The following is a 13,024-nucleotide window of genomic DNA, read 5'->3' on the forward strand; positions in this document are numbered from 1 at the left end:
GCGATCTGCATCCCTTAGTAAATAAGCCTTCCTGCGCCTCTTGCGCCTTAATTTATGAAGTGTCGGTGCCACAATATTGGTGTTTTCCTACAATCTAGACTTGTTCTATTTTTATTTACAAAATTTTGCCGCCACTTTTGAAAGAACCAAATTTCCCACGCTTCATTTTTTTCCAACCTGTTTTTTGTGCAATTTGTGGCCCAAAAAGCAAAACGCTGGTCTAGGGAGTACTAAACATTTTAGTCCATGCACCAATTCATTAATCCATTGCGCCAAAAACTTACATCCCACTGAATAGTATAGCACGGTTCCAGCGCCACCCTGCGCCAAAATTAATAAATGCCTCTCTATGTGTTTAGCCTGCAACTGCTAGTGTAGCGGTGTGCATACTGTCAACATGAGCAAAGAGAAGGTATTTGCTCTTTGTTATTTTTATATCCCCCAGAGACGCAGATTTTTTTTTAATCCCAGACATCCCCTTTAAGTCAGATATTTTAAAAAGTCACATAAAATGCGGTAGTCTCTCTTAGAGGATCTTAACCCCTTCCCACCAAGGCCCTATTTGATTTTTCATTTTCACCTTTCACTCATTTAAAAAATCAATAACATTTGCACCATTTTCTTGTGGGCTTAGTTTTTATTGCTTTCAGGCCCCTTCCACACTTGCGTTGCAGATCACGTCAGAGTTTGATCAGGGTGCGATCAGGGATTGGTCAGTGAAAAACGCGCATTTTGCATCAGAGTGCAATCAGTTTTCAGTCAGAGTTTGTTCAGTGTCTCAGTTTTTCACGCGCGTTTTTGATGCAATTTCAATGCGTTTTTCACAGGACTCAGGACTGAGCTCTATCTTTTCTATGGCAATTGATGCGTGAAAAACGCATTGCACTTACATTGCACTTGCATGTGTCTCGGAGTGCAATGCGTTTTTGATGCATCTCCATAGACTTGTATGGTGCGTTTTTCACGCGCGTGACTTGCAAAAGTAGAGCATGTCGAGATTTAAACGCGCGTTAAAAAAAACGCGCGTGTGCGTGTGAAAAAGAATGCAAGTCTGGAAAGACCCATTGATTACAATGGGTCAGAGTGCAATGCAAGTTCTGCGCGTGAAAAACGCAAGTGTGAAAGGGGCCTCACTGTGTGCCCCAAATGACATGTCTCCTTTATTCTTTGGCAAAAAAGTGGCGTTTTGTACTTTTGGACAATCAGGTGAAGTTTTATTTTTTTTTTTATTTTTTTTTTTACTATTTTTCACACCCCCTAGGTTACTTTAACCCTAGGTTGTCTGATTGATCCTAACATATGCTGCCATAGTACAGTATGGCAGTGTATGGGGATTATACTGATCATGTATTACAATGTGCCACTGAACATTGTTATTCTTTCTGGTTGTATGCTTTGTATACATGTTGATCCCACATTCAGTATATAAATATATAGATTTGTCATATATACCTGAGATGTGAACACCCCTTTATCTCCTATGCTACCCATATGTTATTCGGAATATGTGTCTTTTCCAGAACAATTGCAGTCACTACACAGTGGCATCTGCTGATTCATGATTGCTTTATTCGATACATACAATAGAGTCAGGAGCACAATTATTGCAATGTTTTTCTCAGCAGAAACTGAAAACTTTTGGAAATCAGTTTATGTAGATAATCTGCATTATTATGGCTCAGTCATTCTTTCTTCTGCAGGAATTCTGTGTGATAAGCACCAAATATCCAGCAGACGATTAATCATAAGAATAATAGTTTTCTGTACAGTATTGTTATCACTTTAATACTTTCCTTTGAATCTAAAGTAATAGAATTGTAGAGTGTACATTCAGCATTATGGGATACACATCCTCGGTAGTGCACAGTGAACTGTTCATTAGAACAATAACCAGTAATGGATAATAGAATGAAAAATTCTGAATAATCCTATTATTCATAGGTGGTAATCCTGCAATGTTGTATTCACGTGTCTCTACAATAAATAGATATTATACAGATAGATAGATTTTTACCCATTCAGTAGTAGTTCTGAAAAAAAATCAGGTTGATTTATTCATAGCGCTATGTTTCAGCTCCATACTGAAGCCTCCGTCATGCAAAGCTAGATAGATAGATATTAGGCATATGTATATATATATGTATGTTTATTGATTGAGAGAGAGAGAGGGAAAGATGGATATTGGATGGTTACATATTATACAGATAGAGAGAAAGAGAAAGGTGTGGATGGATGGATGGATAGAAAGATATTATATTATGGGAAACACAGTGGCTCAGTGGTTAGCACTACAGCCTTGCAGTGTTGGGGTCCTGGCTTCAAGTCCCATCCAGGTCAATATCTGCAAAGAGTTTGTATGTTCTCTCCGTCTTTGCGTGGGTTTCCTTCCACACTCCAAAACATACTGGTAGGTTGGTTAGATTGTGAGCCCCATGGGGACAGGGACTGTTTGCAAAAAAAGTTGCACAAAAGATCCACATTAATCAGGAGTAAATGTACTCAATACACCTACATATATATATTATAACTCATTATGTGTTGGTTAAAGGGAATCTGTCAGCAGTCTTGCTTGACCATACAAAGCTGCAGACAATATTAGCAATTCTACGTAGTCATATCTTTTAGTGTGTTTTTAGTAGTGATAGGACTGTGAAAAGTGACGTTATAATCCAGTTCTGGTCTTTCAACTCTCTGTACTGTTCTGCTCTACAGCCCTTCCCCTCTATGAATAGTAGGAGCTGTATCAGGATTTTGTCTGGTTACTTACAGAAAGTTCACTTTTTACAGTCCTGCTGCTACTTACTACTCACCCATAGGTACGGTTACACACCTCTCTAGGGCTTATACCAAGCACTATCTGCAGTTTATTATGGTCAAAACTGTTGATGGGCTCACTTAAATACAAATCCAAAAATACAGGCGGTCCCCTACTTAAGAACACCCGACTTACAGATGACCCCTACTTACAAACGGACCTCTGGAAGTTGGTAATTTACTATACTTTACTCCCAGGCTACAATAAACAGCTACAACTGTTATTAAATATGTATGCCATTAAGCTTTATTGTTAGTCCTAGTTCTAATGACAACCCAACATTTTTAAAATCCAATTGTCACAGAGACCTAAAAAAATTTGGTTGGGGTTAAAATTATAAAATATACAGTTCAGACTTTCATACAAATTCAACTTAAGAACAAACCTCCGGACCCTATCTTGTAAGTAACCCGGGGACTGCCTGTATAGGTGAAATCTTTGGAGTTCTAGATTTCTGTATCAATTACTAATTAAATATAGAGGCAAATACAATATACCCGTGTATACTCGAGTATAAGCTGACCCAAGTATAAGCCGTGGCCCCTAATTTTACCACAAAAACTGGGAAAACCTATTGACTCGAGTGTAAGCCAAGGGTGGGAAATGCATTGGTCACAGCCTCCCCAGTATATAGCCTGCTGGACCCTGCCCCATAGTATATAGACAGCACCTGCCCCCCAGTATATAGCCTGCCAGCCCATATCCCCCAGTATATAGCCAGCCCCCTGCCCCAGTTTATAGCCAGCCCCCTGTCCCAGTATATAGCCAGCAGCGGGGGAAGCCAGAAAGGTGAGTTTTGATATATTTTTTTACTTCAGTATAAGCCGAGTTTGCGTTTTCAGCACATTTTTTGTACTTAAAAACTAGGCTTATACTCGAGTATATATGGTGACTAAACTAACTAAACAACACGCAAATAACAATTTATTTACTGTGCACATCCACACTGCAGGTTATTTCTCCTAGAAGTGTATGAATGATTGGACAACTGGGTGTTACCCAATGGTGTATCTGCATTCTATTAAGTAGTCCATTATGTGCTGGCAGTTTTATACTTTGTAAGGCTGCACCCCTACAGGGGTGACACCCAGTTGTCAATTTATTCATATGTTTTACAGGAAGAATAGAGAGGAATGGCACAATGGAAGCAGTTCTCCAGAAATTATTTTTTTTGGTAACTTTGATGAATAATTTGTGATAGTAAAGTCTTACCTAGAGTAAGTGATGGATTCCACCACAAGTGGACCCTGGTTTACTCCTCCTGCTTTGTATGTTGTAGCTATGCAATAAGTAGAGAAGTTGTATTTATGAAACTTTCAGAAAGTTAGTATATGAAGCCTTCAACCTGTCTCTCTTTTCTATTGCAGGAAGGGGATTCACTTGGGGCCATGGAGAAAGTTTGTAGGCAACTGACTTACCACCTCAGCCCTCACTCACAGTGGAAACGTCAAAGTATTGTGAAGCGGAAGCCGCAGGCCTGGTGAGTCACCTATCTAGGAGCTCATGGATCTGTACTTAATATAGGGGATCGGCTAGTGTTTTTATTGAACACATTGCTGGGCTTGTGGCTTCCCGCAGTCCTCCCTACTTGTTGTGTATACACATGACTTGTTATGAAAGCCCTGGGCTTGGACGTGACCCAGATCTTTAAAGCAACCTATATCAGCACTCCGTCTGCCTGCATGTCATCACAACCTCCTTCTCTTTAATAACCTTTATTACTGAAGTTTTTCCGTCTTTGACTTTCTCTTTTCTCATTATTCAGTGTCATTGTTAATGGGGTGTTAACTCAGATAAAATTAGTTCTTTGCTGTAAGCATTGGAGCCGTACAACATGCTTGGAGGTTACTCATGAAATGATTGGATTTGCTATTCTTATCAATGGGTTGTATCGTATTCTATATTTCATTTCTTTTTTATTCTTTCTATTTTTTACTCACTGCACTTCAAAAACCACAACTTTTTTTTTTCTTTACTTTACCTCAGTTCAATGAGGGCTTGATATTTGTGGGGTGTATTATATTTCTTAGGCATTTCCACACTTGCGTTGCAGATCACGTCAGAGTTTGATCAGGGTGCGATCAGGGTTTGGTCAGTGAAAAACGCACATTTTGCATCAGAGTGCAATCAGTTTTCAGTCAAAGTTTGTTCAGTGTCTCAATTTTTCACGCACGTTTTCAGTGCAATTTCAATGCAATTTCAATGCGTTTTTCACGCGCAGGTAATGCGCGTGAAAGGACTCAGGGCTGAGCTCTATCTTTTCTATGGCAATTGATACATGAAAAACACATTGGGGCACATTTACTAAGGGTCCGCAGCCGCGAATCCGTCAGGTTTTTCCCGAATATTTCCGCTTTGCGCTGTATTTCACGGGATTGTGGCGCACGCGATAGATCACGCGACAGAAATCGGGGGGCGTGGCCACCAGACAACCCGAAGGATTCGGAAAAATCGTGGAATTTAAAAAGCCTTTTGTGTCGCAAGATCAAGCACTTACATACACCAGAGAAAAGCAGGTGAACTCCGGCGGACCTCGGCGCAGCAGCGACACCTGGTGAATATCGGCGCACGGACCTTAGTGAATCCCGGCAGAACCCGAATCAGCGACGGAGAACCCGCCGCTGGATCGCGACTGGACCGGGTAAGTAAATGTGCCCCATTGCACTTGTATTGCACTTGCAAGTGTCTCAGAGTGCAATGCGTTTTTGATGCATCTCCATAGACTTGTATGTTGCGTTTTTCATGCGCGTGACTTGAAAAAGTAGAGCATGCCGAGATTTAAACGCGCGTTAAAAAAAAACGTGCCTGTGTGCGTGAAAAAAAATGCAAGTCTGAAAAGACCCATTGATTACAATGGGTCAGAGTGCAATGCAAGTTCTGCGCGTCAAAAGCAATCGCAGAAAACGCGTTTGAAAAATGCAAGTGTGAAAGGGGCCTTACTCAGCATTAAATGTCCCATGCAGTGTGCTGAGAATCTGGGGGAAAAATCCCAAATGTGGTGAAATTGACGATAAAAACATATTTGCTCATTTTCTCATGGGGTCTGTATTTAGGACATTCCCTTTGTGGTTCAAATGACACTTTTGCTTTATTCTATGGGTAAGTACCATAAGAAATCTATCTAGTTTTTGTTATGTTTTAATGCCTTTATAATAAAAATATCTTGCAAAAATAATGAAACTTATCTTCATATTCTGACACAAATAACTTATTAATACTTTGGTTACTAATAATAATAAGACAGTTTTCAGTCACACAGTAGTAAATAATACAAAAGTGGATTATAATACAGGCTGTTTGGGCTGTAGCCCCGGGCCCAAGCCTTCTTGCAGGGCCTATGGCCACCCAGACCACCCACCAAATTTTGTACTGAGAAGGACCTTTATCCATGAAGTCCTCATAAATCTATTCCTACTGTCAATACACATGTACACAGGAGCCATTTCAGGATCTTTTAATGTCCTACAAAGTTCCTGAAACTGTAGATTGAAAGCAGGCAGAAAGGATGCATCCTACATTCCCCAAGAATCTTGGTACTAGAATTCCTAATTTGTAGGGGCTATAATATTTATACAGCCTAGGGCCCATGGCAGTCATAATCCGCCCATGAAATAATGAGATCACAGCTAAGCCTCCTTGTCTGAATACTTATTTTATACTTACATGTTATACTTCTTTTTATATGGATATAATATAGTCGGACAGGATAATCAGAGTTCATTTCCCACTAGCAAAGTTAGTTCTGTCTTGGGTGGTCTTGTACTAGTGTGCTGAGGCATCATGGTATTAATAGCAAGGTAGGGAAGAGGAAGCAAACTTGAAAAACCAAGATGGAATCTTTTTTTCTTAACATACTTTCAAAGATTAAAGGGGTATTCCCACGAAGACAAGATTCTTATATGTACTCAGGATATCAAAATAACACATTCTCAAATTCACTGTTATTAACAAAAATACAGCCTTTCACAGAGATAAGTCCAACCTGTCTCTATCAGTCCTGGTGCACACAATTTCAGTTGTGTAACTCAGTAACTTCTGACTTAGGGTCGGGCGCCATCTTGGATGAGATTGTGCAGATCCGATTTCTGTCTGTCTCTGCTGTGTGGCTGTAGCCCTGCCCCCTGCACAGAGCTCAGACTCTCAATAATTACTTCCTGCCCGGAGACCGTAAGCATAGAGAGAGGCTGCAAACTACAAGCTACAAAGAGATAAGTGATCCGGGGGAAAGGGGGTGGCGGATATGTGAGATGTAGCAGAGCTCACAATGTAACAGTGTAATGATCTATCAGTCTCTGTGTAATATGCATCTTATCATTTGTCTCATCTCTCTTTCTATGTGTCAATGTGTTAGTACAATGTCAGACACCAGATGAAAGTGCATATACACTAGATGGATACCCTGATAACCCTGGGGTAACCACATTGTCACCCCACAAAACTAGATGGATAATACAGTAATGTGTCTGCTAAGAGAGGCCCCGCCCACAGCCTGGGATTTTGCATTGAGCAGCCAAGGGAGTGATAGGAGCAAAAACAGCAATAACACTGAGTAACAAGTAAGTACAGTGAATGTGATATACAGACAGAGGTGTAGTCCAGGGGGGAAGTTCTGTTTATACTAGAAGTTATTTAGTCACCTATATACTATATATAGATGTTGATCCAAACTCATAACCATCAGTAATAAAAAGTTATGGGAAGACTCGACACCTTACTACAATTACATCTATAACCATACTCTATAATGACAGCATGTAAATCAATATACACCATCCACCAATAAAGCACACTTATGGGTGTTTATATCATTCTAATTATCAAACACACAAAGAACTGAACACTGATGACCACTCAATTTCTGAGGAGTTTTACTTTATGGTTAACCCCAGCAATGACTTGTCCACACAGGTCTATTGCAACCATTTACCAACACCTGTTATAACATATCATGCAATGGGAAGAACCTTTGCAGATAACCACAGATATAGGGCCATATGTTGAATTACATTGATATTCCTCTCCAGTTGTATATTTTTGGCTCATATCATGTAATTAAGCTGTAGACTTGATAGACAGTTTTATTTGCTCAGCAGCCAAATGAATATGCAGCAAGTCATTTCAAGGCCAGTAAATATGATGCTGAGGGTTGTTAGCAGAATACTAACTTCAGTCTGTGTTGTGGATGTGACACTTGCTTACCATAGATATAAATAAAACAAGTGCATTAAGGGACTTACACAAACATTAAAGGGGTTTTCCAATGAAAATGTTTTAATGATTACTCTCTTAAAGTTGCAAATTTTATTACCGTATTTTTTTCGGGCACCAGATTATAAGGCGCGCCATCAATAAATGCCTTCTAAAATGTCTAGATTCATATATAAGGCGCACCGGATTATAAAGCTCACCGGATTATAAGGATGAATGACCAGCAGGTGGCAGACCTGTGCACAGTTCAAGGCAGCTGTTGTCTGTAAGTACGGCTCATATATAAAGCGCACTAGAATATAAGGCGTACCTGTGATTTCTGAGAAAATCAAAGGATTTTTTGTGCACCTTATAGTCCGAAAAATACGGTAACTTAGGCTTTGAAGCCTTTTTTTTAATTGCAGAAATGTAAAGTGCAGGGGATTATAATAAACCTTGCAATATGCTTCATTCAGTACAGCAGCTTCTCTGTGTCTTGTTTCTGCCTATTCTTTCTCCTGTAGTGAGCAGTGTATCTGAAGACCTCTACACAGCTTAGAGATATCGAATGTAGGCTATAAAGGAGGCTCTTACCATACCTAGAGAATATTTCCCTTGATGATTCAAGGCTATTATTTCTGTATGCACGCCCCCTCTGTCATAGCCACTCCTCTATGAGTACTTGAAAGGGCACAGGTGGCTTTCAGCAGCTCCCAGGCAAGTTATTTACTAAGGCCCCTTCCACACTTGCGTTGCAGATCACGTCAGAGTTTGATCAGGGAGCGATCAGGGTTTGGTCAGTGAAAAACGCACATTTTGCATCAGAGTGCAATCAGTTTTCAGTCAGAGTTTGTTCAGTGTCTCAGTTTTTCACGCGCGTTTTCAATGCAATTTCAATGCGTTTTTCATGCACAGAAAATGCACGTGAAATGGACTCAGGGCTGAGCTCTATCTTTTCTATGGCAATTGAATTTGCATTGCACTTGCAAGTGTCTCAGAGTGCAATGCGTTTTTGATGCATCTCCATAGACTTGTATGGTGCGTTTTTCACGCGCGTGACTTGCAAAAGTAGAGCATGTCGAGATTTAAACGTGCGTTAAAAAAAAACCTGCATGTGTGCGTGAAAAAAAAATGCAAGTCTGAAAAAGCCCATTGATTACAATGGGTCAGAGTGCAATGCAAGTTCTGCGTATCAAAAGCACACGCAGAAAACGCGCATGAAAAACGCAAGTGTGAAAGGGGCCTTACCCTTTCAAACTTTCCTAAAGGTGGCCAACCGCTTTAAATAAGGAGGAAAAGCAGAGGGAAACAGGAAACAGCAACATCTTTCAATGATAAAGTATATTGATAAATATTAGTAAATATTAAAGGATATTACAAAGTTTTCGTTTACACTATTGATTTCCAAAATTTTTTTAAAGGCTTAGTCACTTTTTAAGATTACAGCTATAAGGCGAATACATGCTCAGATTTGCTGTGCTTTCCCCGTGTCTGTAGTTGTGTACTGAATCACAGGGCACAGAGATGAGTTTATACAACACACAGAGGGGAGACTGCACCACACAATTAGAGGTGAGCCTATACAACAGTACGTAAAGGTGAGTCAGTGCTCAGGGTCCTGAGTACACACCCTGGGTGCACCAACCTCCTAATTAGCATAAAGATGAAATTGAGAATATCTTGAAAATGGCATGATTGGCAGAAATAATAAAGCTGTGTTGGCTACCAGCAGTTTATAACTCTTGATGGAGGGGGTAGACTCCTTTTTATACAAGTTACTTGAGTCACTCTACAGACAATTGGAACACATGGGGAGAGCAGAGGCAGCACATAGTCCTTGCATAAGGTTTTCTCTGCAATTACTATAACCAGAAATCTTGGAGGCTTATAATCAGTAAATGCTTATTAAAATGTTTAATTTCCACAAAAATACAACTATGGCAGAAGTCAACATCGACGTCTGTTATAACAATGCTAAAACCATGTGAGTTGCTGATTGGTTGCTCTTTTTTAATTGCTTTTCTAATTACTTCTTGGCTAATTTGTTTAGAACATAAAGAAAGGACAAAAGACTTGGGCTGACCACCAGGTGTAGAGTAATTGCTGCTTCCTCTAAATATGTAAATGCTAAGGATCTGCACTACAACTTAACCACAACATCATTGCACATCATTGTATGGCGCCCACCAGGGTTATTTGACTAATGGTAGGTAGAAGGGATTTACATGGTCATAAAGTGGAGACTAACTATAATGTGAACAGCCTCTTTGATTTCACCAATGGGCCATGTTCCCTATTATTGCATTATAAGTTATAGTTCTAAGCGCTTGTCATATTATAAATACCAATATGCTGTAAGGTAGAATATCTCATTGCAATGGCTCCCGATATGGCAGCAAATCGTTCCTAAGGGAAATTCAAGGCAGCAAATGAACAGTCAGGTCTTTCGATGATTTGGAAGTAGGAAAAAAGGCAAATGATTGGATCTGTCCACACATCATAATGATGAACAGGTCACATAATCTCTAAAAAGCTACAACTTATGGTGTGTCTCCAGAATTCTGGACCAGAATTGGTCCAGGAAGGGATGATCAGCGAACTGTCAATGGGTTGCCGGAGGTTTATTGTTGCCTGTAAAAATCTAGCTCACCCATCCCACCATCCCACAGAATGGATAGTTGTGCACCAGGATACAGTTTAGGAAGGAGACAAGATGGTGCAAGTAGATAATAAATGTCCCGGAAGAAAATATTGGACCCTGATGATTTTACTCTTATGCTTACCACCTACCTAAATATTGCCGCCAACCACTTACACCCTTGATGGTAGAAGTATATACTGAGGAATAATATGAGGAATATAACAAAAAGTATAAGGTCCCTGCTTGGCCTCCAGATTCCTCAGATCTAAAACCAATCAATGTACTGAACACTTTTTGTGTGTTTTTGCTATTTTTTTATGTTTTATCTGCATGCATTGTTATAATTTTGTGCCGTATTATTTCATTTCTGTATTTGGTAATTATTGCACATAAATGTTTATGCTTAGGGATGAAGCAAATTACAGCTCAGTAGAAGTTAGAGGCTGATGAACAAACTAGGTTAATTATGCCCCCGATGAGGTATTGCTGTAACCTCCATAGTGAAGGCACAGGAGGTCATCTGTGTAATAAAGCCAAGGGTGGATCAAGGTCTTATACCGGTAACTTCTATTTAAGCCACTAGGACTGAAAGCCACTATGATTACTTATCAGTATAGGACCCATGGCTATCATTTGCCAGTGCTGTGATTTAGAGACGTCCTTTCGGTACAATTTATGGATTGTTACTTTGTAAAGGGAGCACTTTAGACTGACTTAGAATACATCTATAATATGTATTACCTCCCTACATATATTTATGTACTGAATAATGCAAACATTTGGGTTCAGTGTATATTAAAGCTCCCCTCTGTTTGCTACTTAAGGTACATTACTATAGAATAGGCCATCTATTTTGAGTATATTATTCCCGCGACCCCCATCCAATGGCTGCAATAAGCAGAGAGGTGGCTTTGCTCGGTTATTCTTGGAAGAAAGCAGATGGGAAGACTTTCATATCTAAGAGATTCTTTGTTGTCCATTACCCTTTTAATCCAGTGTGTGCGCCCATCTTTAGAAATCCAAACTGTGAGAACACAGAGAATGGTTGTCTTCTATCCATAATCGGATGTTGTATCCACTACTCACTTCTCAAATGGAAATAAGTTTCCTTCTATGGACTGTTCTGCCCAGGTTCCCTGAGAATTGCTGCATCTTAATTTATATTCTTCAGTCTCGCAAACTGTGCTTTTCCAATCCTCTAACTTGTTAATTAAAATACCAGAGAAGATGATGGATCTCATTCTAAATTGTTACCAAGAGATGGAATTCACAAAACTCCTGATGTATTTATCGCTACTTGTTGCCTCTGTGTTCTCCATACTTATTAGTTTTGTCCTATAGCTACTTTGTATTCATGATATAACCCTGTATAAGAAATCTCTCCACATTTCATATATCAAATCTTCATGCTCACAGTATATAATCATACAGAACGGCAGAACCTTTTTTTTACATTATAAAGCAGATTAGCAGTAATGCAAAGCCACCAAATCCGAATATGTTGCTCATATTATTCACATGCATGAGATTCAGAGGACACAGAATGAGAAACCTTAGTGTATTCATATGTATAATATACTTCTAGGAAATGTGTGTCCTGACACTGGTTATTTTTGTATAGTATACAGAGAAATATATATAGTATATATATATATACAAATACAAACATTACAAAGGATTAAAAAGTAGCTTTTTACTATCTTCCGTTAAAGTTCCTGCCTGATAAAAAATTAGTCCTAGTTTTGTGAAGGATTGACATCTTTCTGTATTGATCAGGCACTATAAAACCATAAAATATTACAATGGATTGTTACATGTACACCCCTTGGCTGCAAAACAATAGCTGACAAAGAATTCCCAGAATAGAAGTTTTCTTGGTTCGTTCCTGGTATATTCGGGGGCAAGTGTGTGCCAATTCTATGCCAGGTCTTAGCTGGCACAGGCTATTGGTAATGTACATGCATGGCCCCCTTCATGCCCCCATTTAGTGTGGAGTTTGCGTAAGGTGGCAAATAGTCCAAATTCGTGGCCTTTCGCAAGGGTTGTACACTAGAAAACTGGAATACAATTTTTGATGAAATTATGTTACAGATTGATATCTACAAGTCTGTGCAGCTACAACCAGTCGACAATTGCTGTCCTGACACTTTTGGACTGCCTTAAATGGGCATGTAGGCAGCAAAATGGACCGGACCACCGAGTTGTTAACTTTTAGACATTTAAACCTGTACTTAGAGGGTTTATGGGTTGAGCCCTCGCTATATAGGGCAGGTGTCTGCTGTATTACATGTCTTATATGTGGGGGGTGCCAATTGGTAACCATAACAACTGAGAAGTCTCTCCAAGGTTTCCGGGTTTGTCATTTAACCGCATCCATCGAG

General features: G+C 39.6%; 1 protein-coding gene across 1 annotated transcript in view; it reads left to right on the forward strand.

The window, feature by feature from the left end:
* Positions 1-13,024, forward strand: part of LRRC75A (leucine rich repeat containing 75A) — a 211,500-nt gene that overhangs the window by 133,859 nt on the left and 64,617 nt on the right. Inside the window, exon 3 of the mRNA XM_072138244.1 lies at positions 4,183-4,295. Within this exon, the coding sequence (XP_071994345.1) occupies positions 4,183-4,295 (113 nt within the window). The remainder of the gene's footprint in view (positions 1-4,182; positions 4,296-13,024) is intronic.

Source organism: Engystomops pustulosus, chromosome 2 (assembly GCF_040894005.1).
Source record: "Engystomops pustulosus chromosome 2, aEngPut4.maternal, whole genome shotgun sequence".
NCBI classification, from domain to species: Eukaryota; Metazoa; Chordata; class Amphibia; order Anura; family Leptodactylidae; genus Engystomops; species Engystomops pustulosus.